Source organism: Podarcis liolepis, assembly GCF_965112155.1.
Source record: "Podarcis liolepis genome assembly, chromosome: 6".
NCBI classification, from domain to species: Eukaryota; Metazoa; Chordata; class Lepidosauria; order Squamata; family Lacertidae; genus Podarcis; species Podarcis liolepis.
In genome coordinates, this window is record NC_139559.1 from 1,007,308 (window position 1) to 1,025,041 (window position 17,734).

The 17,734-nt window shown below is 48.7% G+C and overlaps 1 protein-coding gene across 3 annotated transcripts; it reads left to right on the forward strand.

Annotated features, from left to right (window-relative positions):
• The first annotated feature begins 550 nt into the window (after window positions 1-550).
• On the forward strand, window positions 551-11,791 carry LOC310710417 (uncharacterized protein). 3 transcript variants are annotated; one of them, XM_083511290.1, is made up of 3 exons: window positions 551-636; window positions 9,462-10,123; window positions 10,259-11,791. In XM_083511290.1, exons 1-3 carry the CDS (start codon window positions 561-563, stop codon window positions 11,396-11,398), a joined length of 1,878 nt encoding a protein of 625 aa, XP_083367416.1. In that variant the 5' UTR covers window positions 551-560; the 3' UTR covers window positions 11,399-11,791. The 3 variants fall into 3 exon arrangements, with proteins under 3 accessions (XP_083367416.1, XP_083367414.1, XP_083367415.1); XM_083511288.1 differs by having other exon boundaries at window positions 9,462-11,791; XM_083511289.1 differs by lacking the exon at window positions 551-636 and adding an exon at window positions 7,380-7,592 and having other exon boundaries at window positions 9,462-11,791.
• Window positions 11,792-17,734: the final 5,943 nt, after the last annotated feature.

Here is a 17,734-nt window from a genome sequence, read left to right on the forward strand (position 1 = left end):
ATTTTGTTTTGACTACGGCGGACCAACACGGCTACCTACCTGTATACAGATAACTGAAGGCAGCCTCCATGTTTGCTGGCAAGGGGAAAGGAGGCAGAAACCCTCTTTTTCATGGAATCATAGCATTGGTGAGATGGAAGGGACTCCAAAGAATTCCCCTACAAATCAGGAATCACACTGGTGGCCTGGATGCAGAAGTAGCATGATTTCTGGAGGCCCCAGAGCAAAACAGAGCTGCCTTCCTCCAGAATTTGGCAGGATCAGCTGTTGATATTCAGGCGGAGCCGTGGGACGCAGCTATGATGCCCTGGGGCGCTGGCTGATTTCTGCTCTTCCCGTTGGCACCTTGCGCTTCTCGTGCTCCTGCTGGCTGCGTAGGTGGCGCAGGCAGTCCCAAGCAGCTTATTAGAGAATGGAATGGGTCTGTCTAACGGGAGGCCCTTGCAAGTCACCTTGCAAGCTGGTTACGTCACTCGCCAAACTGCCCCGCCCAAGCAATTGCTTATATCCCGGTATGGCTAAATCCCGGGCACTTAGAGCTGTTTCTCAGCACCACCACCATGAAGCCAGGTGGCCTCTTGCTCCTTCTGGGGTCCTCGGTCCTCTGGACTGCCCTGCTGGCTGCACCGCACACAGGTGAGTAGAGGCAGCTGCTGTCCTGGCAGGTGCTGGGATGCAAAGGCAAGGCACCTGCCAGGTGAGGGAAGGAGTGGTTCTATTTTCCTGGGGGAAATCAAGGAATGGTTTTGCAATGACGAAAAGGACTAGACGTGCAATTCTGGTCCTTGCATGGAAAAGGCTGACTTGCCACTACTCCCCCCGCTCTCCGAGATGTGCCTTTACTTTGGCAGGCACAAATCCAACAGGGAATGCTCTCCTAGCATGCAGAGGGGGAAAAACTTCACCTGCAGAACTCCTGCACGCCATCAAGTTGCTTTTTTCCTGAAAAAGGGGGGCAGTGGTGAGGGAGCAATGGAGACATTCATTTTTCACATTTCTCTTTTTCACAAGCTGAAATGCAGCCGTCCCTCAAAACGCAATCAAATCTCCTGCCAAGGAATTTGTGCGAAAATGCCCATATTGGTGAAAAAAAAATATAGAAACGTGCACCACCAGAGGGAAATTGCTTGTGGAGATTAGGACCAGAGGCATACCTGGGGGCTGGCGAAATCGGTCCCTGTTGGGGGGACAGGCCTGAGGGACCCTGGCAATGATCACCCCAGAAATCTGTCTTCGCTTATCTGTGTAAGGCTGTGAGTTTAGATGAGAGCTGGGAGCTGAATAGTAGGAGAAGAGGCAAGGCAGGAGAAAGGTAGACTGCCCTGAGACTTGTGGGTATAAGGTGGCATACACAGTTTAACAACAACAACAACAGATGGCTGGAGACTATGGAGTGTGTGCTGTATATGGTGAGATCTAATGTGGGAGAAGTTTTTCATCCTCTTGCATGATAACACAAAGGTGTGCAATTCTTTTGCCCTTTTTCTTCATCTCGCCCTCACTCCAGACACTTCAAGTACTTGGGATGCGTAAAAGGTAGTAATTTCTAATTTAGCTATTGTTGTAAAGTGGTTTTTTTTTCCCATGGGGGAAGGATGCTGATATGGCTCCTTGCCCAGAGCACAGGGCCCCCCGATACGCCTCTCTTTAGGACTGCACAATTGCACACAAAAGGTTTACATGGGGAGAAAAGCATTTTTAAAAAGGGGGACAATTTTTTAATGCAGATCTTTACGCGACTGATGTTCACTCAGAGTAGACCCATTGAAATTAGCATCCACGACTCACTTAGGTTCATTTCAGTGGGTCTACTCTGAATAAAAGTTAGTTGAACACAAGCTTGAAACACAAAATTTGGATTGTGATTTGATATGTTAAATGGATGTTTTTATTGGAAAATTAATAAACGCTCTAACAAAAAAAAGAAAAGAAACACAAAATTTGCAAACTGACACAGGGGTGCGTGTTGAGCCCACTTTTATATACGCTCTATACAGCTAACTGTGCCCCCGATTACCCCAGTAATAAGATCATTAAGTCTGCATATGATACAACGGTGGTTGGTTTAATCACGGCTGGAGAGGGGGAGGTGGCCTATAGGAAGGAAGTTGAGCAGTTGGGGGAGTGGTGTAGGAAAAACAACTTACTCCTTAACTTAAAGAAAAGAAAAGAGATTATTGTGGACTTTAGGAAATGTAAACTGAATATTCAGCCACTCATTATTGAGGGGAAGTATGTGGAACAGGTCTTGGTGTTTCAATTTTTGGTAATGGAGTTGAGAGATGACCTGGGGAGAAAACTGCAAAGACCTGATGAAAAGAGCACAGCAGAGGTCATATTTTCTGAGAATCCTCCGGAAAAACAATCTCTCAAAGGACCTGTTGATGGCATTTTACCATTGTATTGTGGAGAGTGTATTAACTTATGGTCTGTGTGTGTGATTTGGGAGCAGCACAGCCAGGGAAAAAACAATGCTGTCCAGGGTTGTAAAGACTGCGGAGAGAAAAATTGGGCGCACTCTTCCCACCTTGGATCAAATCTACGCTTCCAGGTGCCATAAGAAAGCTGCAGAGATAGCGCAGGTTAGTGCGCACCCCGGAAATGATCTTTTTCAGCTTCTGCCTTCTGGAAGAAGGTGCAGGGTTATAAAGACTAGGACTAGCTGCCTGAGAAACAGTTTCTATCCAAATGCAATTCTGGTTTTAAATGCAGTATAATGAGTCTCTATAGGAGTATATTGTATTTAAAAATGGGGTATCAGAGTTTTTAGGAGGTCAACCAGGCTGGGATAGCTGGGAAAGCAGGCTTGTCGGTTTTTGAATGTCGGATGTAGATTTTTTCAGTTTCGTTGTTCTGTATGGGACAATAACAATACAGTGGTACCTCGGGTTACATACGCTTCTGGTTACATACACTTCAGGTTACAGACTCTGCTAACCTAGAAATAGTGCTTCAGGTTAAGAACTTTGCTTCAGGATGAGAACAGAAATTGCATGGCCCCATTAGCTAAAGCGGTGCTTCAGATTAAGAACAGTTTCAGGTTAAGTACGGACCTCCGGAACGAATTAAGTACTTAACCCGAGGTACCACTGTAAAGATTATCGTATCGTAAGAAGTGGGTGGGTGGAACAAAATCAAGATTGAAAAGATGGGAACTGAGGACGGAATCACCTTCAGGAACAGAACTTTAGCACAGGATCCAACCACCGCCAGGCAGAGGCTTGGCACTTTCCAAGGGAATTTGGCCTATTCATGGGACAGGGAGGCCTGGCGAGGAGGATGAGGGGAAACCTCCTTAGGGTGCTAGCAGCACCCCACGCCTGACTGGTGTGTAACCTGTAAGTGGGTCTGACTATTCTCAGTTCTCTTTTTCTAGAAAAAAAGAAGTGCTGGAACTCACAATGGACACCTCCCTTGTTCTCTTATAATGGTAATGGCGCCCACCTGAGAGTTACTGGAACTGAGTTCCGGCTGAAAAAAAAGCCCTGGCTATTCTACCTGGCGGACGCGGGTGGGGCTGTGCGTTAAACCACAGAGCCTAGGACTTGCCGATCAAAAGGTCGGCGGTTTGAATCCCCACAACGGGGTGAGCTCCCGTTGCTCGGTCCCTGCTCCTGCCAACCTAGCAGTTCGAAAGCACATCAAAGTGCAAGTAGATCAATAGGTCCCGCTCCGGCAGGAAGGTAAATGGCGTTTCCGTGCGCTGCTCTGGTTCGCCAGAAGCGGCTTAGTCCTGCTGGCCACATGACCTGGAAGCTGGCTCCCTCAGCCAGTAAAGCGAGATGAGCGCCACAACCCCAGAGTCGGCCACGACTGGACCTAATGGTCAGGGGTCTCTTAACCTTTACTTATTCTACCTGGCAGGCAGGACTGGCTCAAGACCTTTTGTCCTGCCCCCCCCCCCCATGGCTGCTCTGCACCATCTGAGCACAGGGTCTCTTTGCCAAGTGGCAGCTCTTGACTTTTGCCCAGAATAGCACAGGGCCCTGCGGGTGCAAGAGGTTTGGGGTTGCACCGAACAGCTTGTACAGGCCCTGGGGGAGCCTGAGAAGCTCCTTGTCCGTGGCTCTCCTTGCAGGCAGTGCCTGCTCTGGGGGGGGGGACTAGATGATGATGATGCTAATAATAATAATAATAATAATAATAATAATAATAATAATAATAATAATAATAATAATAATATATTTATGCCCCGCCCATCTGGCTGGGTTTCCCCAGCCACTCTGGGCAACTTCCAACAGAACACTAAAATACAATAACCTATTAAACATTAAAAGCTTCCCTAAACAGGGCTGCCTTCAGATGTCTTCTAAAAGTCTGATAGTTGTTGTTCTCTTTGACATCTGGTGGGAGGGCGTTCCACAGGGAGGGCGCCACTACCGAGAAGGCCCTCTGCCTGGTTCCCTGTAACTTGGCTTCTTGCAGGGAGGGAACTGCCAGAAGGTCCTCAGCGCTGGACCTCAGAACGATGGGGGTGGAGACGCTCCTTCAGATACTGGACCGAGGCCATATAATAATAATAATAATAATAATAATAATAATAATAATAATAATAATAAACATTATACTCTGCCCATCTGGCTGGGTTTCCCAGCCACTCTGGATGGCTCCCAACAGAATATTAAAAACACAAAACATTAAACATTAAAAACCTCCTGATACAGGGCTGTTTTCAGGTGTCTTCTAAAAGTCAGATAGTTGTTTATTTCCTTGACTTCTGATGGGAGGGCATTCCACAGGGCGGGCGCCACCACCGAGAAGGCCCTCTGCCTAGTTCCTTGTAACCTCATAGGGAGGGAACCGCTGGAAGAGCCGCGGAGATGGACCCCGGTGTCCGGGCTGAACAATGAAGGTGGAGTCCCCCTCAGCTCTCCAGTTCTCTGATTCCATGGCTCTGCTGGGCACTTGTGTGCCAGTTATTGCAGGATGGCATGCTGCCAGCAGGCCTTCTGCTGCCAAGGGCTCCTCACGTTCCTCCGCCTCTTCCTCCCAGGCTTGATTCAACTCTGATGTCTATCAAGTTCAGGTGCTAGTTGCTCAATTAATTAGCATAATTGCAAATTGGAAATGACACGGAGTCTTGCTCACAGGCACTTCCTCTGCTCCACACAGCAGCCCACGTGAGCCTGGGAGAGGAGCTCAGGAAGTTGGGATGGGTGAGGGCAGGAAGCATTTTTGATGAACAGGCCTATATGTTTATATCCTGCCTTTTCTGGACAGGGACCCCAGGCGGGAGGAAAACAATAATTAAAAAAACAGTTAAACAATGATAGAGTTAAAACTGTGTGTACACACACACACACAATCTCTTTAAAGCATGCACATAATTACAATGAAACAGTATTATTATTATTATTATTATTATTATTATTATTATTATTATTTAAAGATTTTGTTGATTTACAAAAGTGTGTGCAATGTCTACAATGAAACAGCCTGGCACCAGCCCTTTTCCAAAAAAGCAGTCCGTTCCCAAAAGCCTGTTGGAATGAGAAGGTCTCCTTTACCTGCCGGTGGAAGGATGGTGAGGAGAGAGGCAGCCTGGCTTCTCCAGGGAGGGAGTCCCAGAATCTGGGAGCAGCTACTACTGAGAAGGTGCCCTCCTGCACCCCCACCAAGGGGGACTGAGAGAAGGGTCTCTCCTGAAGACCTTAGATCCCTGGCAGGTTCACAGGGGAGAATAAGGTCTTTCAGGTGGCTTGGACTTAAGCCAGGCAGGACTTTGTGAGCATTTAGGTTCACGCATGTGGCAATTTAAAAAATAAAAGTGCAGAATTAATGTTGTTGATGATGATACTACTACTACCTGGTGGAGTACAGGGTCAGGTTGAAGGTGCTGGTTTTGACCTTTAAAGCCCTATGCAGCCTAGGACCCACGTACCTATGGGACCACCTCTCCTGGTATGCCCCTTAAGGTCCACAAATGACAACACCTTGGGGGTCCCAAGGTAGTTAGATTGGTCTCAACTAGGGCCAGGGCCTTTTCAGTACTGGCCCCGACGTGGTGGACCGCTCTGTTACAAGAGACCAGGGCCCTGTGGGACTTGACATCTTTCTGCAGGGCCTGCAAGACGGAGCTGTTCCACCTGGCCTTTGGTTTGGACTCGGTCTGACCCTTATGTTTCCCTCCCCTTATGGTCTTGATTTTGATTTATGGGCTACTTTTAAAATGAGGATGCTTTTTAAAATTGCATTTTAACCTGTATTTTAAATTGGCCCCCCCATTATGTTTTTTACTGTAATTTTACTGATGTTAGCCACCCTGAGCCCGGCTCTGGCCGGGGAGGGCGGGGTATAAATAAAATTTTTTATTATTATTATTATTATTATTATTATTATTATTATTATTATTATTATTATATACCCCACACATCTGACTGGGTTTCGTCTGCCACTCTGGGCAGCTTCCAACAAATTATAAAACCATAACAGAACATCGAACATTAAAAACTTCCTTCTAGAGAAGGGACTGGGTTCTGGGGGAAATGACTTTGGAAATCCCCCACCATAGAACCCAAAGGCCTTTGACTATATGCAATTTTGGCTTTAGGAATGATTCGCAGAATGTCACCCCGCCTGAATTGCAGGAGTTTGGTACAAGGAAGCAAATTCGGACTCCCTGGGAAGGTGGTGGCCCCTCCTTCCTGGGAGACTTTTAAGTCGAGGTTGGGTGGCCACCTGGCAGGGATGCTTTTGCTGAGCTCCCCATATTTCAGGGGGCTGGACTAGATGACCCTTGGGATCCCTTCCAGCTCTACAACTCTGTGTTCTACCTATATCCCACCTGAGCATTAACACCCCAACAGATCTTGCTTCTCCCTCAATCCCAGCCTTGGATCCCAGCCTGAATCAAACTTGAGTGGGATGCCAGCCGCAGCAACTGGGTCCCAGATTCTCATCCCGCTGCCTCACACCTGTTGTTCTTTGTCTACCTGCCAGGTGAGGAAGAGGGATGCCCCACGCCTTTGCCCTCTGGCACAAAGCGAACGTTGATCCTTAAATGGAAAGCTTCGCCTATTATCTTAACAACCGCCCAGTTTAGCAATGGAGTCTTCCATCAGCTGATACCCTTAGTGGGTACAGGGCCACCCAGAATCGGAAGGGACTCAGGCATCCTCCAGGCTCACCCACCAAACTCACATTGATATAAAAGAAAGAGATTGGGGGGAGAACCCTGGCTCAGACCAGGGGCCTCCTGGAACAGAATATGTAGGCAGAGGCATGTTGCAACCAGGGCGGCCTTATTTTTTGCCGTCTCATAATGTTAAGCAACCCACGACCTTTTCGGCTAACTGGGTCATTGTGACACGACAAACCCATCATTACTTCCAGTTCTTGAAACGCCTGGGATAATTGCCCCAGCTGCTTGGTCACCAGAAGCGGATTCTCACTCTGCCTGTTGAAACTCCCTTTCTGGACTTGGCAGCCCCGTAAAATCAGAAATAGCTCTGGCCGGCAGCCCCTGCAATTTGGTGGCTTCTGTGGTTGGGCTGCCTGGCACTGCCTGGACAGGAAGACGGAGCCAGCTGAGCTGCTATGGATCATGCCTGGTTCTTCTCCCACTCCCCCAGTTTATTTCCATGAATTAATAGGTGGCTCATTCTTCCTCTCCCCTCTTTTGAATTTTTATTATAAATGTATAGATGTAAGACTGCCATTGGGGATGCGGGTGGTGCTGTGGGTTAAACCACAGAGCCTAGACTTGCCGATCAGAAGGTCGGCGGTTTGAATCCCCATGATGGGGTGGGCTCCTGTTTCTCGGTCCCTGCTCCTGCCCACCTAGCAGTTCGAAAGCACGTCAAAGTGCAAGTAGATCAATAGGTAACGCTCTGGCGGGAAGGTAAACGGCGTTTCCGTGCGCTGCTCTGGTTCGCCAGAAGCGGCTTAGTCATCCTGGACACATGACCCAGAAGCTGTACGCCGGCTCCCTCAGCCAATAAAGCGAGATGAGTGCCGCAACGCCAGAGTCGGCCATGACTGGACCTAATGGTCAGGGGTCCTTTTACCTTTAAGACTGCCATTAACAATTCCCTGGTGTTGCTAAATTTACATATCAGCCAAAGGACCAACATTTCAGCAAACATCCGTTGACTTGTTGGGTACAATCAAGCTCCAGCCAATTGTTATGCTTCTTCTTCTTCTTCTTCTTCTTCTTCTTCTTCTTCTTCTTCTTCTTCTTCTTCTTCTTCTTCGGCGATCCCTCATAGCCGAGTAAGATTGTCTTCCATTTACGCGGTCTTAACAGTGAGTCCATATGTGACTGTGGAGGCCAATTCTGGATCCACACGTCCTTCCACAGTGGAGACATAGGCTTCCGGTGGGAGTTGATCATGGTGTGGATTTGCCAAGTGTGCCTTCCTCTTAGCACGTTTCCAAATGAAAAAAATGTTATACACGTTCCCCCTTGGTGAGGGACTTGTTCGTTGCATTGCTATATCCGGCCTTTTCCACCAAGGAGCTCGGATGTGGCACACATGGTTTTCTCCCTCTCCTGATGGAATTCCCACCACAACCCTGCGAGGGAGATTTGGCCAAGAGGAGACAGTGCCTGGCGCCAGGTCACACCCGGTGGACTTCCTGGCTGAGGGGGGATTGGAGCCCCAGTGTCCCAGTCCAACCCTCTCTGCACTCTGCCACCACTGGCTGGCAATGGGACGTTGTTGCGTTAGGCCGGGGGGGTGGGGTGGGGAGATGCAGGAAAGGAAAATATGGTGGCTCTTGGGCCCTTGGCAGCTGTCGAGGCAAAACCCACACCTAATGCCCACATAATGGGAGGTTTCCAATTCTAATAGCATTTTATACATTATGGATTACTATTCAGCAGGCCTTTTTCTAACTGAATAATTTGATTTACAAAATCATTCTTTCTCCCCAACTTAAATAATTCATTAAGTTGGTGATACTGTAACCAAATCCTTGTCTTTTTCTGTTACTTCTTCCTACTTCCTTAATCTAATCTCACCACCAACCTCTGTTAACAGATCTCTCTCTCTGTTTCCCATTCTTATCTCATGCTTCTTTTTCTCACTGGTATGGCTTCAATAGCTGAAAGCCATCACAGTGTTTTCCTTTCCGGCAAGTTTTTATAGTTTCCCCACACTTGGTATAATTTCCCCCCTGATTTTTGAAACCTTTATATACTTCACATTTTCCATAACATAAGTAGATGCTTTGCATCTCATCTGCCTTGTTTTAATTAGTGTAAGCCGCCTTGAGCCCTGCTCTGGGGAAAAAGTGGAATATCAATGAATAATAATAATAATAATAATAATAATAATAATAACCGCGACCTCAGAAGGTCATGGAGGTTTTTATGCAGAGCTTGGGTGGCCACCTGTCAGGGATTCATTAGCTGTGCTTCCTGTTTTGCAGGGGGTTGGACTAGATGGCCCTTGGGGGTCCCTACAGTTCTATGATTCTTCGATTCCATGACTGTCTGTGCCTTGTATCCTCCTTTCTAGGTCCAGAGACCTCTGCAGCAGCAGCATCTCTTTCCCGTGGTGGTGATGATGCAGTCATGCGGCGCCAGGGGGGAGCCCCTTCTCAGGGGAAAAAAGCCTCTGGTCATCAGCTTCTGTGTCTGCTGATCAAGGATGCAGAGGTGTCTCTCAGCAACTGCTTGCCCAAGAAGCGGCCAGAGAGCCAGGAGGGCACCTCTGTGGGCAAAGGAAAGGTCTCCTCTCCAGAGGCACCCATCTCCAAGGAAGGCGGCACCCATCTCCTGAAGGAGCCAGGACCTCCCATTCTCTGTAAGAAGAAGAGACCCCAGGCTGAGAACAGAACAGAAGCCGTCTTTCCTTCCGCTGGAAAGACCCCAGTGGGACAGGAGGGGGTCTTTGGCGTTACCTCTGGAGAGAAACCAGCCTCCAGTGCCAAGCCAGATTCTAATATTCAGCATGGCAAACCCACGTCTGCTGGCCAGCCGGTGGTGATAGGAAAGCCAGCTCCGGGTGCGAGGAACAAGACCCACTGCAGACCCCGCCCCAGGGAAAAGCCAGTAACGGACAAGAAGCCAGCTCCTCCTGTTGGGTCCATGGCCCATGTCAAGCCCACATCTGGAGAGCATCCATCTGGGCAGGTGGCCCATGCCAAGCCCACATCTGAAGAGCATCCATCTGGGCAGGTGAACCACACCAAGCCCACATCTGGAGCGCATCCATCTGGGCATGTGGACCATGCCAAACCCACATCTGGAGAGCATCATTCTGGGCATGTGGACCATGCTAAACCCACATCTGAAGAGCATCCATCTGGGCAGGTGGACCATGCTAAACCCACATCTGGAGAGCATCCTTCTGGGCATGTGGACCATGCTAAACCCACATCTGGAGAGCATCCATCTGGACAGGTGGCCCATGTCAAGCCCACATCTGGAGAGCATCCATCTGGACAGGTGGCCCATGTCAAGCCCACATCTGGAGAGCATCCTTCTGGGCATGTGGACCACGCCAAGCCCACATCTGGAGAGCATCCTTCTGGGCATGTGGACCACGCCAAGCCCACATCTGGAGAGCATCCTTCTGGGCATGTGGACCATGCCAAGCCCACATCTGGAGAGCATCCTTCTGGGCATGTGGCCCACGCCAAGCCCACATCTGGAGAGCATCCTTCTGGGCATGTGGACCACGCCAAGCCCACATCTGGAGAGCATCCTTCTGGGCATGTGGACCACGCCAAGCCCACATCTGGAGAGCATCCTTCTGGGCATGTGGACCATGCCAAGCCCACATCTGGAGAGCATCCTTCTGGGCATGTGGACCACGCCAAGCCCACATCTGGAGAGCATCCTTCTGGGCATGTGGACCACACCAAGCCCACATCTGGAGAGCATCCTTCTGGGCATGTGGACCACGCCAAGCCCACATCTGGAGAGCATCCTTCTGGGCATGTGGACCACGCCAAGCCCACATCTGGAGAGCATCCTTCTGGGCATGTGGACCACGCCAAGCCCACATCTGGTGACAAACCAGCATCCCATGAAAAGCCAGGGTCCAGTGTGAAACCTGCACCTGAGAGTAAGCCCAAGCCTGAGGACAAACCAGAGAAAGTTGATGACAAGGATGACAACGATGACGAAGACAACATTTTTGAAGATGAAGGGAATGAGGGTGGCAATTCTGATGCCAGCGATGCGGACAATGGCAGTGACGGAGATGCCTTTGACAAGGAACTGGATTACGGGTTAGACAGGCCTGCCGACAACGCGTACGCCTACCATGACATGTGGAGCGACGAGGATGCTGAGGACCCAGACATTGGCTTGGAGGCGGAGGAGGCGAGTTGGCCTCATGAGTTTGGGTGGGATTTCAATAATGGGAAGCCTGCCTTTGATGCCTGGGGAGACAAGCCCATGAAAGACATTGGAAAACAAAAGCAAACAGCTCCTCGCAGGGCTTGATTTGTAACACAGAACACAACTCCTTCATAATGTGATCGTGGGACAGCCAGAAAGTTTAATGTTCCTGCAGAGCTACATCAGGACAGGAATCCTTCCCAAAATATAATTACAAACGAGGCTGTTACAAACTCTCTGAGATGTGTGAGATTGCTTTTGCCGGGTAATCTCATTTAGGTGAGGTCTAATTTGAGACAAGCAAACTATCGGCTCCTCATCAACACAAAGAAGCCTTGCTCTTTTCTGATCTTTCATATTTGTGAGAGTTGAAAATCTCTTTCCACAACAATATGTCGCTGAGAACAGTAGAAGAATAGCCAATGGTCTTGGTCTCATACCTTTTGAAAAGGTATCTATGTATATTCCACAAATAAAAAGAATAATTTTGATACTATACTACCCTGTGATGTTGAAATGCTTCTTTGATTGTCATTGAATCTCTCTGCCGCTCTTCCCATCCTCTCCTGCCACACCCTTTGAGAACCAGGCGCCAGTTGCCCCTTATCTTCTTCCCACTAAACCTCTTCCTATGCAAAGGGGGTCCTTAAAGGATGTGAGATCCAAGACCAGAAAGAGCCTTTAAGAAAGCTGAGCTGCAGCTTTGTTTTCTGCCCAACAGCAGGGGATCTAGTTGCAGCACCAGGGATTCCAAGGCAGGATCTTCTGGGAAACTGACCAGCCCTGCTGATTCTTTGCGAGTAAACCTGAACAGCGAGTGTAGTGAATTTGCTAGGAATAGCTCCCTTGTGCAGCCCCAAGGCTCAGCTGTCATTCTGTTTGGACCTTCTGCCTGGTTCCCCCCTCTTGTGACATTAGGGAGGAAGTTGGAGAGAGTGCAGGCTGCATTTACACACCGAGCAAACCCCAAAGATGTAGGTGGAGTGCTGGGGCACTGAATTGGGACCATAGAATCATAGTATTGTACAGTCGGAAGGAACCAATGTAGGAATCTCAACTGAAGCATCCATGACCGATGGCCATCCAACCTCTGCTTAGAAACTTCCACCCAATAACAAGGGAGACAGTTCCACTGTCAAACGGCCCTTACTGTCATAAAGTTTTTAATAATAATAATAATAATAATAATAATAATAATAATAATAATAATAATTTATACCCTGCCCATCTGGCTGGGTTTCCCCAGCCACACTGGGCGGCTTCCAACAAAATATTAAAATACAGTAATGCATCAAACATTAAAAGTTTCCCTAAACAGGGCTGCCCTCAGATGTCTTCTAAAAGTCTGGTAGTTGTTTATCTCTTTGACATCTGATGGGAGGGTGTTCCACAGGGCGGGCGCCACCACCGAGAAGGCCCTCTGCCTGATTCCCTGTAACTTGGCTTCTTGCAGCGAGGGAACTGCCAGAAGGCCCTCGGAGCTGGACCTCAGTGTCTGGGCAGAACGATGGGGGTGGAGACGCTCCTTCAGGTATACTGGACCGAGACTGTTTAGGGCTTTAAAGGTCAGCACCAACACTTTGAATTGTGCTCAGAAACGTACTGGGAGCCAATGTAGGTCTTTCAAGACTGGTGTTATGTGGTCTCGGCGGCCGCTCCCAGTTACCAGTCTAGCTGCCGCGTTCTGGATTAACTGCAGTTTCCGGGTCACCTTCAAAGGTAGCCCCGCATAGAGCACATTGCAGTAGTCATGTTTAATCACAGTCTCCTTTTTTGTGATTTTAACACATTGGTTTGGGTTTTGCCCTCTGGAGCAGCAGAAAGCAAGCCTGCTCCATTTTCCATGCGACAGCCTTTCAGGTATGTGAAGATGGCTATTCTATCTCCTTTCAGCCTCTTCTTTTCCAGGCTAAACATGCCCAGCTGCTTCTGGGGCTGCAGTGGTATAGAAATTTAATTGATGATCATGCTAATACTGGAGGGTAAGGCCCACTGCCAGCAATGCTGGGTGTTTTATGATAAGGAAGCTCAGTTTAACAAGCCAAGCGTTCAGCCAGAGGTTTCACCTCCCTGGCCACCTGTAACAGCAGAGGAGGTAGAGAATTTGTTCACACAGCTGAAGAACAACAAGGCCCCTGGAATAGATTATATTCCCACAGAAATTTTGAAGAACAACATTGGTTGTTGGGCCCCCCTGCTAGCGACAATATTCTCCCACATTGATTCAACAGGCCTATTTCCCGAAGGGTGGGCCAAGGCGATAATCATCCCAATTTATAAAAAGGGCCCCACATCAGACCCGGCGAATAAAAGACCTATTAGTCTTTTACCTATACTTAGCAAATTATATGCAAAACACCTCTATATCAAATTAACCAGTTGGATGGACACTGAGGCTATCTTGGCAGAGGAGCAAGCTGGATTTAGGCAAGACAGATCTTCCACAGATCACTGTTTTGTCTTAGCACATCTTATCGATAAATACGCCAAGAAAACCCGTGGGGTCTTATATGCAGCCTTCATTGATTTGAAGGCCACCTTTGATTCAATTTCACAAGTAAGACTCTGGGCCAAATTGAATACATCTAGTATAGATAAAAGATTATTATTTTTGATTAATGGCCTATGAAATATACTCGGAGTCAAGAGTGGATTTCATGCTCTTTATTCTGCTCATAGTGGTGAGGAGGAATGGAAGTTTCCCCAAAATATCTGCTTTATATACATTAGTTACACAATGGGCCCCACGTGATTGGCTAATTCTGGGATTCACCTATAAGCCAATGAGGTTGCTGATTCCCTTCCACCTGGAGCTGGATTGGGTGACTCCTGTGGACCAATCATACCTCTTCATTGTTCTAGGACCAATCAGACTGCTGCATTTTGGATCCTTTTCAACTCAGTACATAACAGCCTATATGAAGATACTGTGTGTTGTGTTGCAGTTGAGCAGAAAAGCAGGTGGAAAAAGCTCTTGGGCACCTCATCCCACTTGGTCCCAGATGGAGCCTCCTGCTCCCTTCTTTTCCGACTCCTGCTGGACATAGTTAATGGGGCAAGTGCTCCTCCCTGTATCTGAAGCCATCTCCCAGAGAAGGAGCTGTGGACAGAGAGGGAGGCGGAATTCCCGGCTCCTGTCGTGGGGGGCAGAGGAGATGGGAAAGCAGCTTAAGGAAGCCCTCGCCACCCCCTGCTTCCAGATTCCTCTCCAGTGGCCTGCCCAACCCCACCAGAGATTCCTCCATCCCTCTGGAGGCATCTTCTGGATCATCATCCTGACTCAGCCAACCCTTTGGAGCATTGTGCAGCAGGTAACCACCAGGGGGCAGCACTGTAAAGCTACTCTTCTGAAAGACCTTCATTGGCTCCCAGTACATTTCCAAGCACAATTCAAAGTGTTGGTGCTGACCTTTAAAGCCCTAAACGGCCTCGGTCCAGTATACCTGAAGAAGCGTCTCCACCCCCATCATTCTACCCAGACACTGAGGTCCATCTCCGAGGGCCTTCTGGCGGTTCCCTCACTGGCTCCCGGTACGTTTCCGAGCACAATTCAAAGTGTTGGTGCTGACCTTTAAAGCCCTAAATGGCCTCAGTCCAGTATATCTGAAGGAGCGTCTCCACCCCCATCATTCTGCCCGGACACTGAGGTCCAGCGCCAAGGGCCTTCTGGTGGTTCCCTCACTGCGAGAAGCCAAGTTACAGGGAACCAGGCAGAGGGCCTTCTCGGTGGTGGCACCTGCCCTGTGGAACGCCCTCCCGCCAGATGTCAAAGAGAAAAACAACTGCCTGACTTTTAGAAGACATCTGAAGGCAGCCCTGTTTAGGGAGGTTTTTAATGTGTGATGTTTTATTCTGTTTTTAATCTTTGGGGAGCCGCCCTGAGTGGCTGGGGAAACCCAGCCAGATGGGCAGGGTATAAATAATATTAGATGATGATGATGATGATGATGATGACGACTTGCTTTCTTTTTCCCCCTTTTGCCAATGACCAAAGTAGCCTTTCCTGACACTGTCTTTAGTGGCCATTTCAAAAACAGCCTGCTTGCATTCTTCTAAACCCATCAGTTGCTGTTACCGTATTTTTCTGTGTATAAGACTAGGTCTCCCCCTAAAAATAATGTCAAAAATTAGGGGGCGTCTTATACTCTGGGCCATCTCCCCCCATTAAATCTGAGTCCTCCAAAATAGGGGGTGTCTTATACATGGGGGCAACTTATAGATGGAAAAATACAGTAAGTGTCCTAAATCTATACCTGGTGGAGCAGGGACCCCACACTTCAAACACCTCTCAGCTCTCAGCTTGCCTGGCAGGTACCAGACCCTTTGCTTTGGTGCTGCAGGATCTGATCAATCTGTCTGGCCACCTCAACCGCCTTTCTCTTCAGTTGATGATGTATTGGCCAAAGCAGGCCTTTGCTTCTCACGGCTCCTGCTGACTGAGTTTTGCCATTCATCCAAATAGGATTTACATTAAGAGCAAAACTGAAACCACACCTGCGTGGCATCCCTGGGTCTGACACACCAGCAGCCATACCGTGGTCATTCCAGCAGCCGTGGGTCCCTCTCCTCCATATTAGCCTCTCCTCCATGAAAAGACCTCCAGAGAAGCACGACTGGCTCTTCCACTACATATAAGGAGTTTAATCCCTGCAGCCATGGAAAAGTGGGAGAATCTGATTGGTTTTATTTAAGATAGGTACACATCACCCAAGGCAGCTCTCTCTCTCTCTCTCTCTCTCTCTCTCTCTCTCTCTCTCTCTCTCTCACACACACACACCCCATTACAATACCAACAATATAAAAGCACCATATTTATTTCATAATTTATTTTTTATAAAGCTTGAGTGTAGAAACCCCCCTTCAAAAATACAATTCTCCAATCCCCCCAAAGACAATGTTACAATGATATGATAAAATCACACTGTTAAGCGAAACAATTCTGAACAGAGATTCCAATAAGGTTAAGCAGGAGAAGGAGGGACAAGGAGAGCAACTGGGGCAGAGCCCCCCCCCCCAGGAACCCCTTGAGGTGTGTGAGGGGCTCCAGACTGAGGGATGGAGCCACCCAGGGAGCACCCAGAATGAAGTGCCTCCCCCCTTCCCCAGCCCCCCTTGATCTGCCCCAGAACATGAAATCCCTGGACTCAGATAGGACCACAGTTGATCTGTGAGTGTATGAAGCCCACTCTGCCATTTAAGTCTTGGAGAAGGACTACTTGCCACCCACAGAGTACAGGCTCAGCATGCAGAAAGTCCCAGGAACACCCCCAGGATGTTTTAAAAGCATAGATTGTTTAGTTGCGACTCCTGCATTGCTGGGGGTTGGACTAGATGAACCTGGGGGTCCCTTCTGACTCTGCAGTTCTGTGATCCCACAAGAGCCGGCGGCTCCCAGTATTCCATGTGAGGCAGCTTCTCCTTCCCAGCAAGCTACTCCCCGGGGCTGCGGGGAGACAGCTGAGCTTCCAAGAATAAATAAATGAAAATACTGTTTGTTGCTTGCCTTGGCTGTTTTATTAAATAACATAAAGGTGCTTTATTGAGGCTCATTGCTTTAATATCCCTATGTAAACTGCTTTGCAAAGTTCACTTGGTGAATGGTATATAAATATCTTAAAAAATAAAAAATAAAAATGAATGTCAGGAAATGGGAAAGGACAGCTCTCTGCCAGAGGCCCTCGAAGGAAGCTGCCAGCCAGAGCTGAGAGACCAGGGCCCCCTTGCCACCAGCTTAGGGTGCTGTCTATGCCCCTCCCCTTCAGCTCTGCCTCCCCCCTTGCCCTCCCATGCATGGGGTGGGGGATTTCCACTGGAGAGGCAGCTGGGGAGGGTTGGGGTGAACCCCCCTCTCTCCATGGACTGGGACCTTGGCAAAAATCCCCCCTCCCCTTGCAGAGAGAGAGAGAGAAGGAAGGAAGGAAGGAAGGAAGGAAGGAAGGAATGAGGAGAAGGGAGAGACCATATTTAACTTCAGTCTCTTCTCCTCCCATCCCTGGTATGTGGCTCCCAAGAGATTACCCCAGGTGGAATGTGGCCCTCAAAAGGTTCCTCAGCTCCAGGGCAGGGGAAAGGGGGCTGGAGGGGACGCTGTCACTCTGTTCCTCTCTGCCTTCTCGTGTCCTCTTTGCTACCTCAGCATCCCCTACCAAGGTCTTGATCCAAGCCTTGCTTGCCTGCCAGCACAACCGGACCCCTCTTCTCCACCCCTCACCCTTGTGGCTTTTTGTAGGGGTGCAGATATCCGGAGTGTGGGGGTCAGGTGGGATTGCTATGAGGAATTATGAAAAATGAAGCAAGCCATGGTGTCTGCGATGAAAGCATTGCTTGACTGGGTTTGATTCATTGACATTCGTTTCTGATCGAATCCCAGAAGCCTCTGCATCTATGCCATTTGCTTTCTCTACGCCTGACAGGCACGTATAAGCTTTCTAAATACACAGG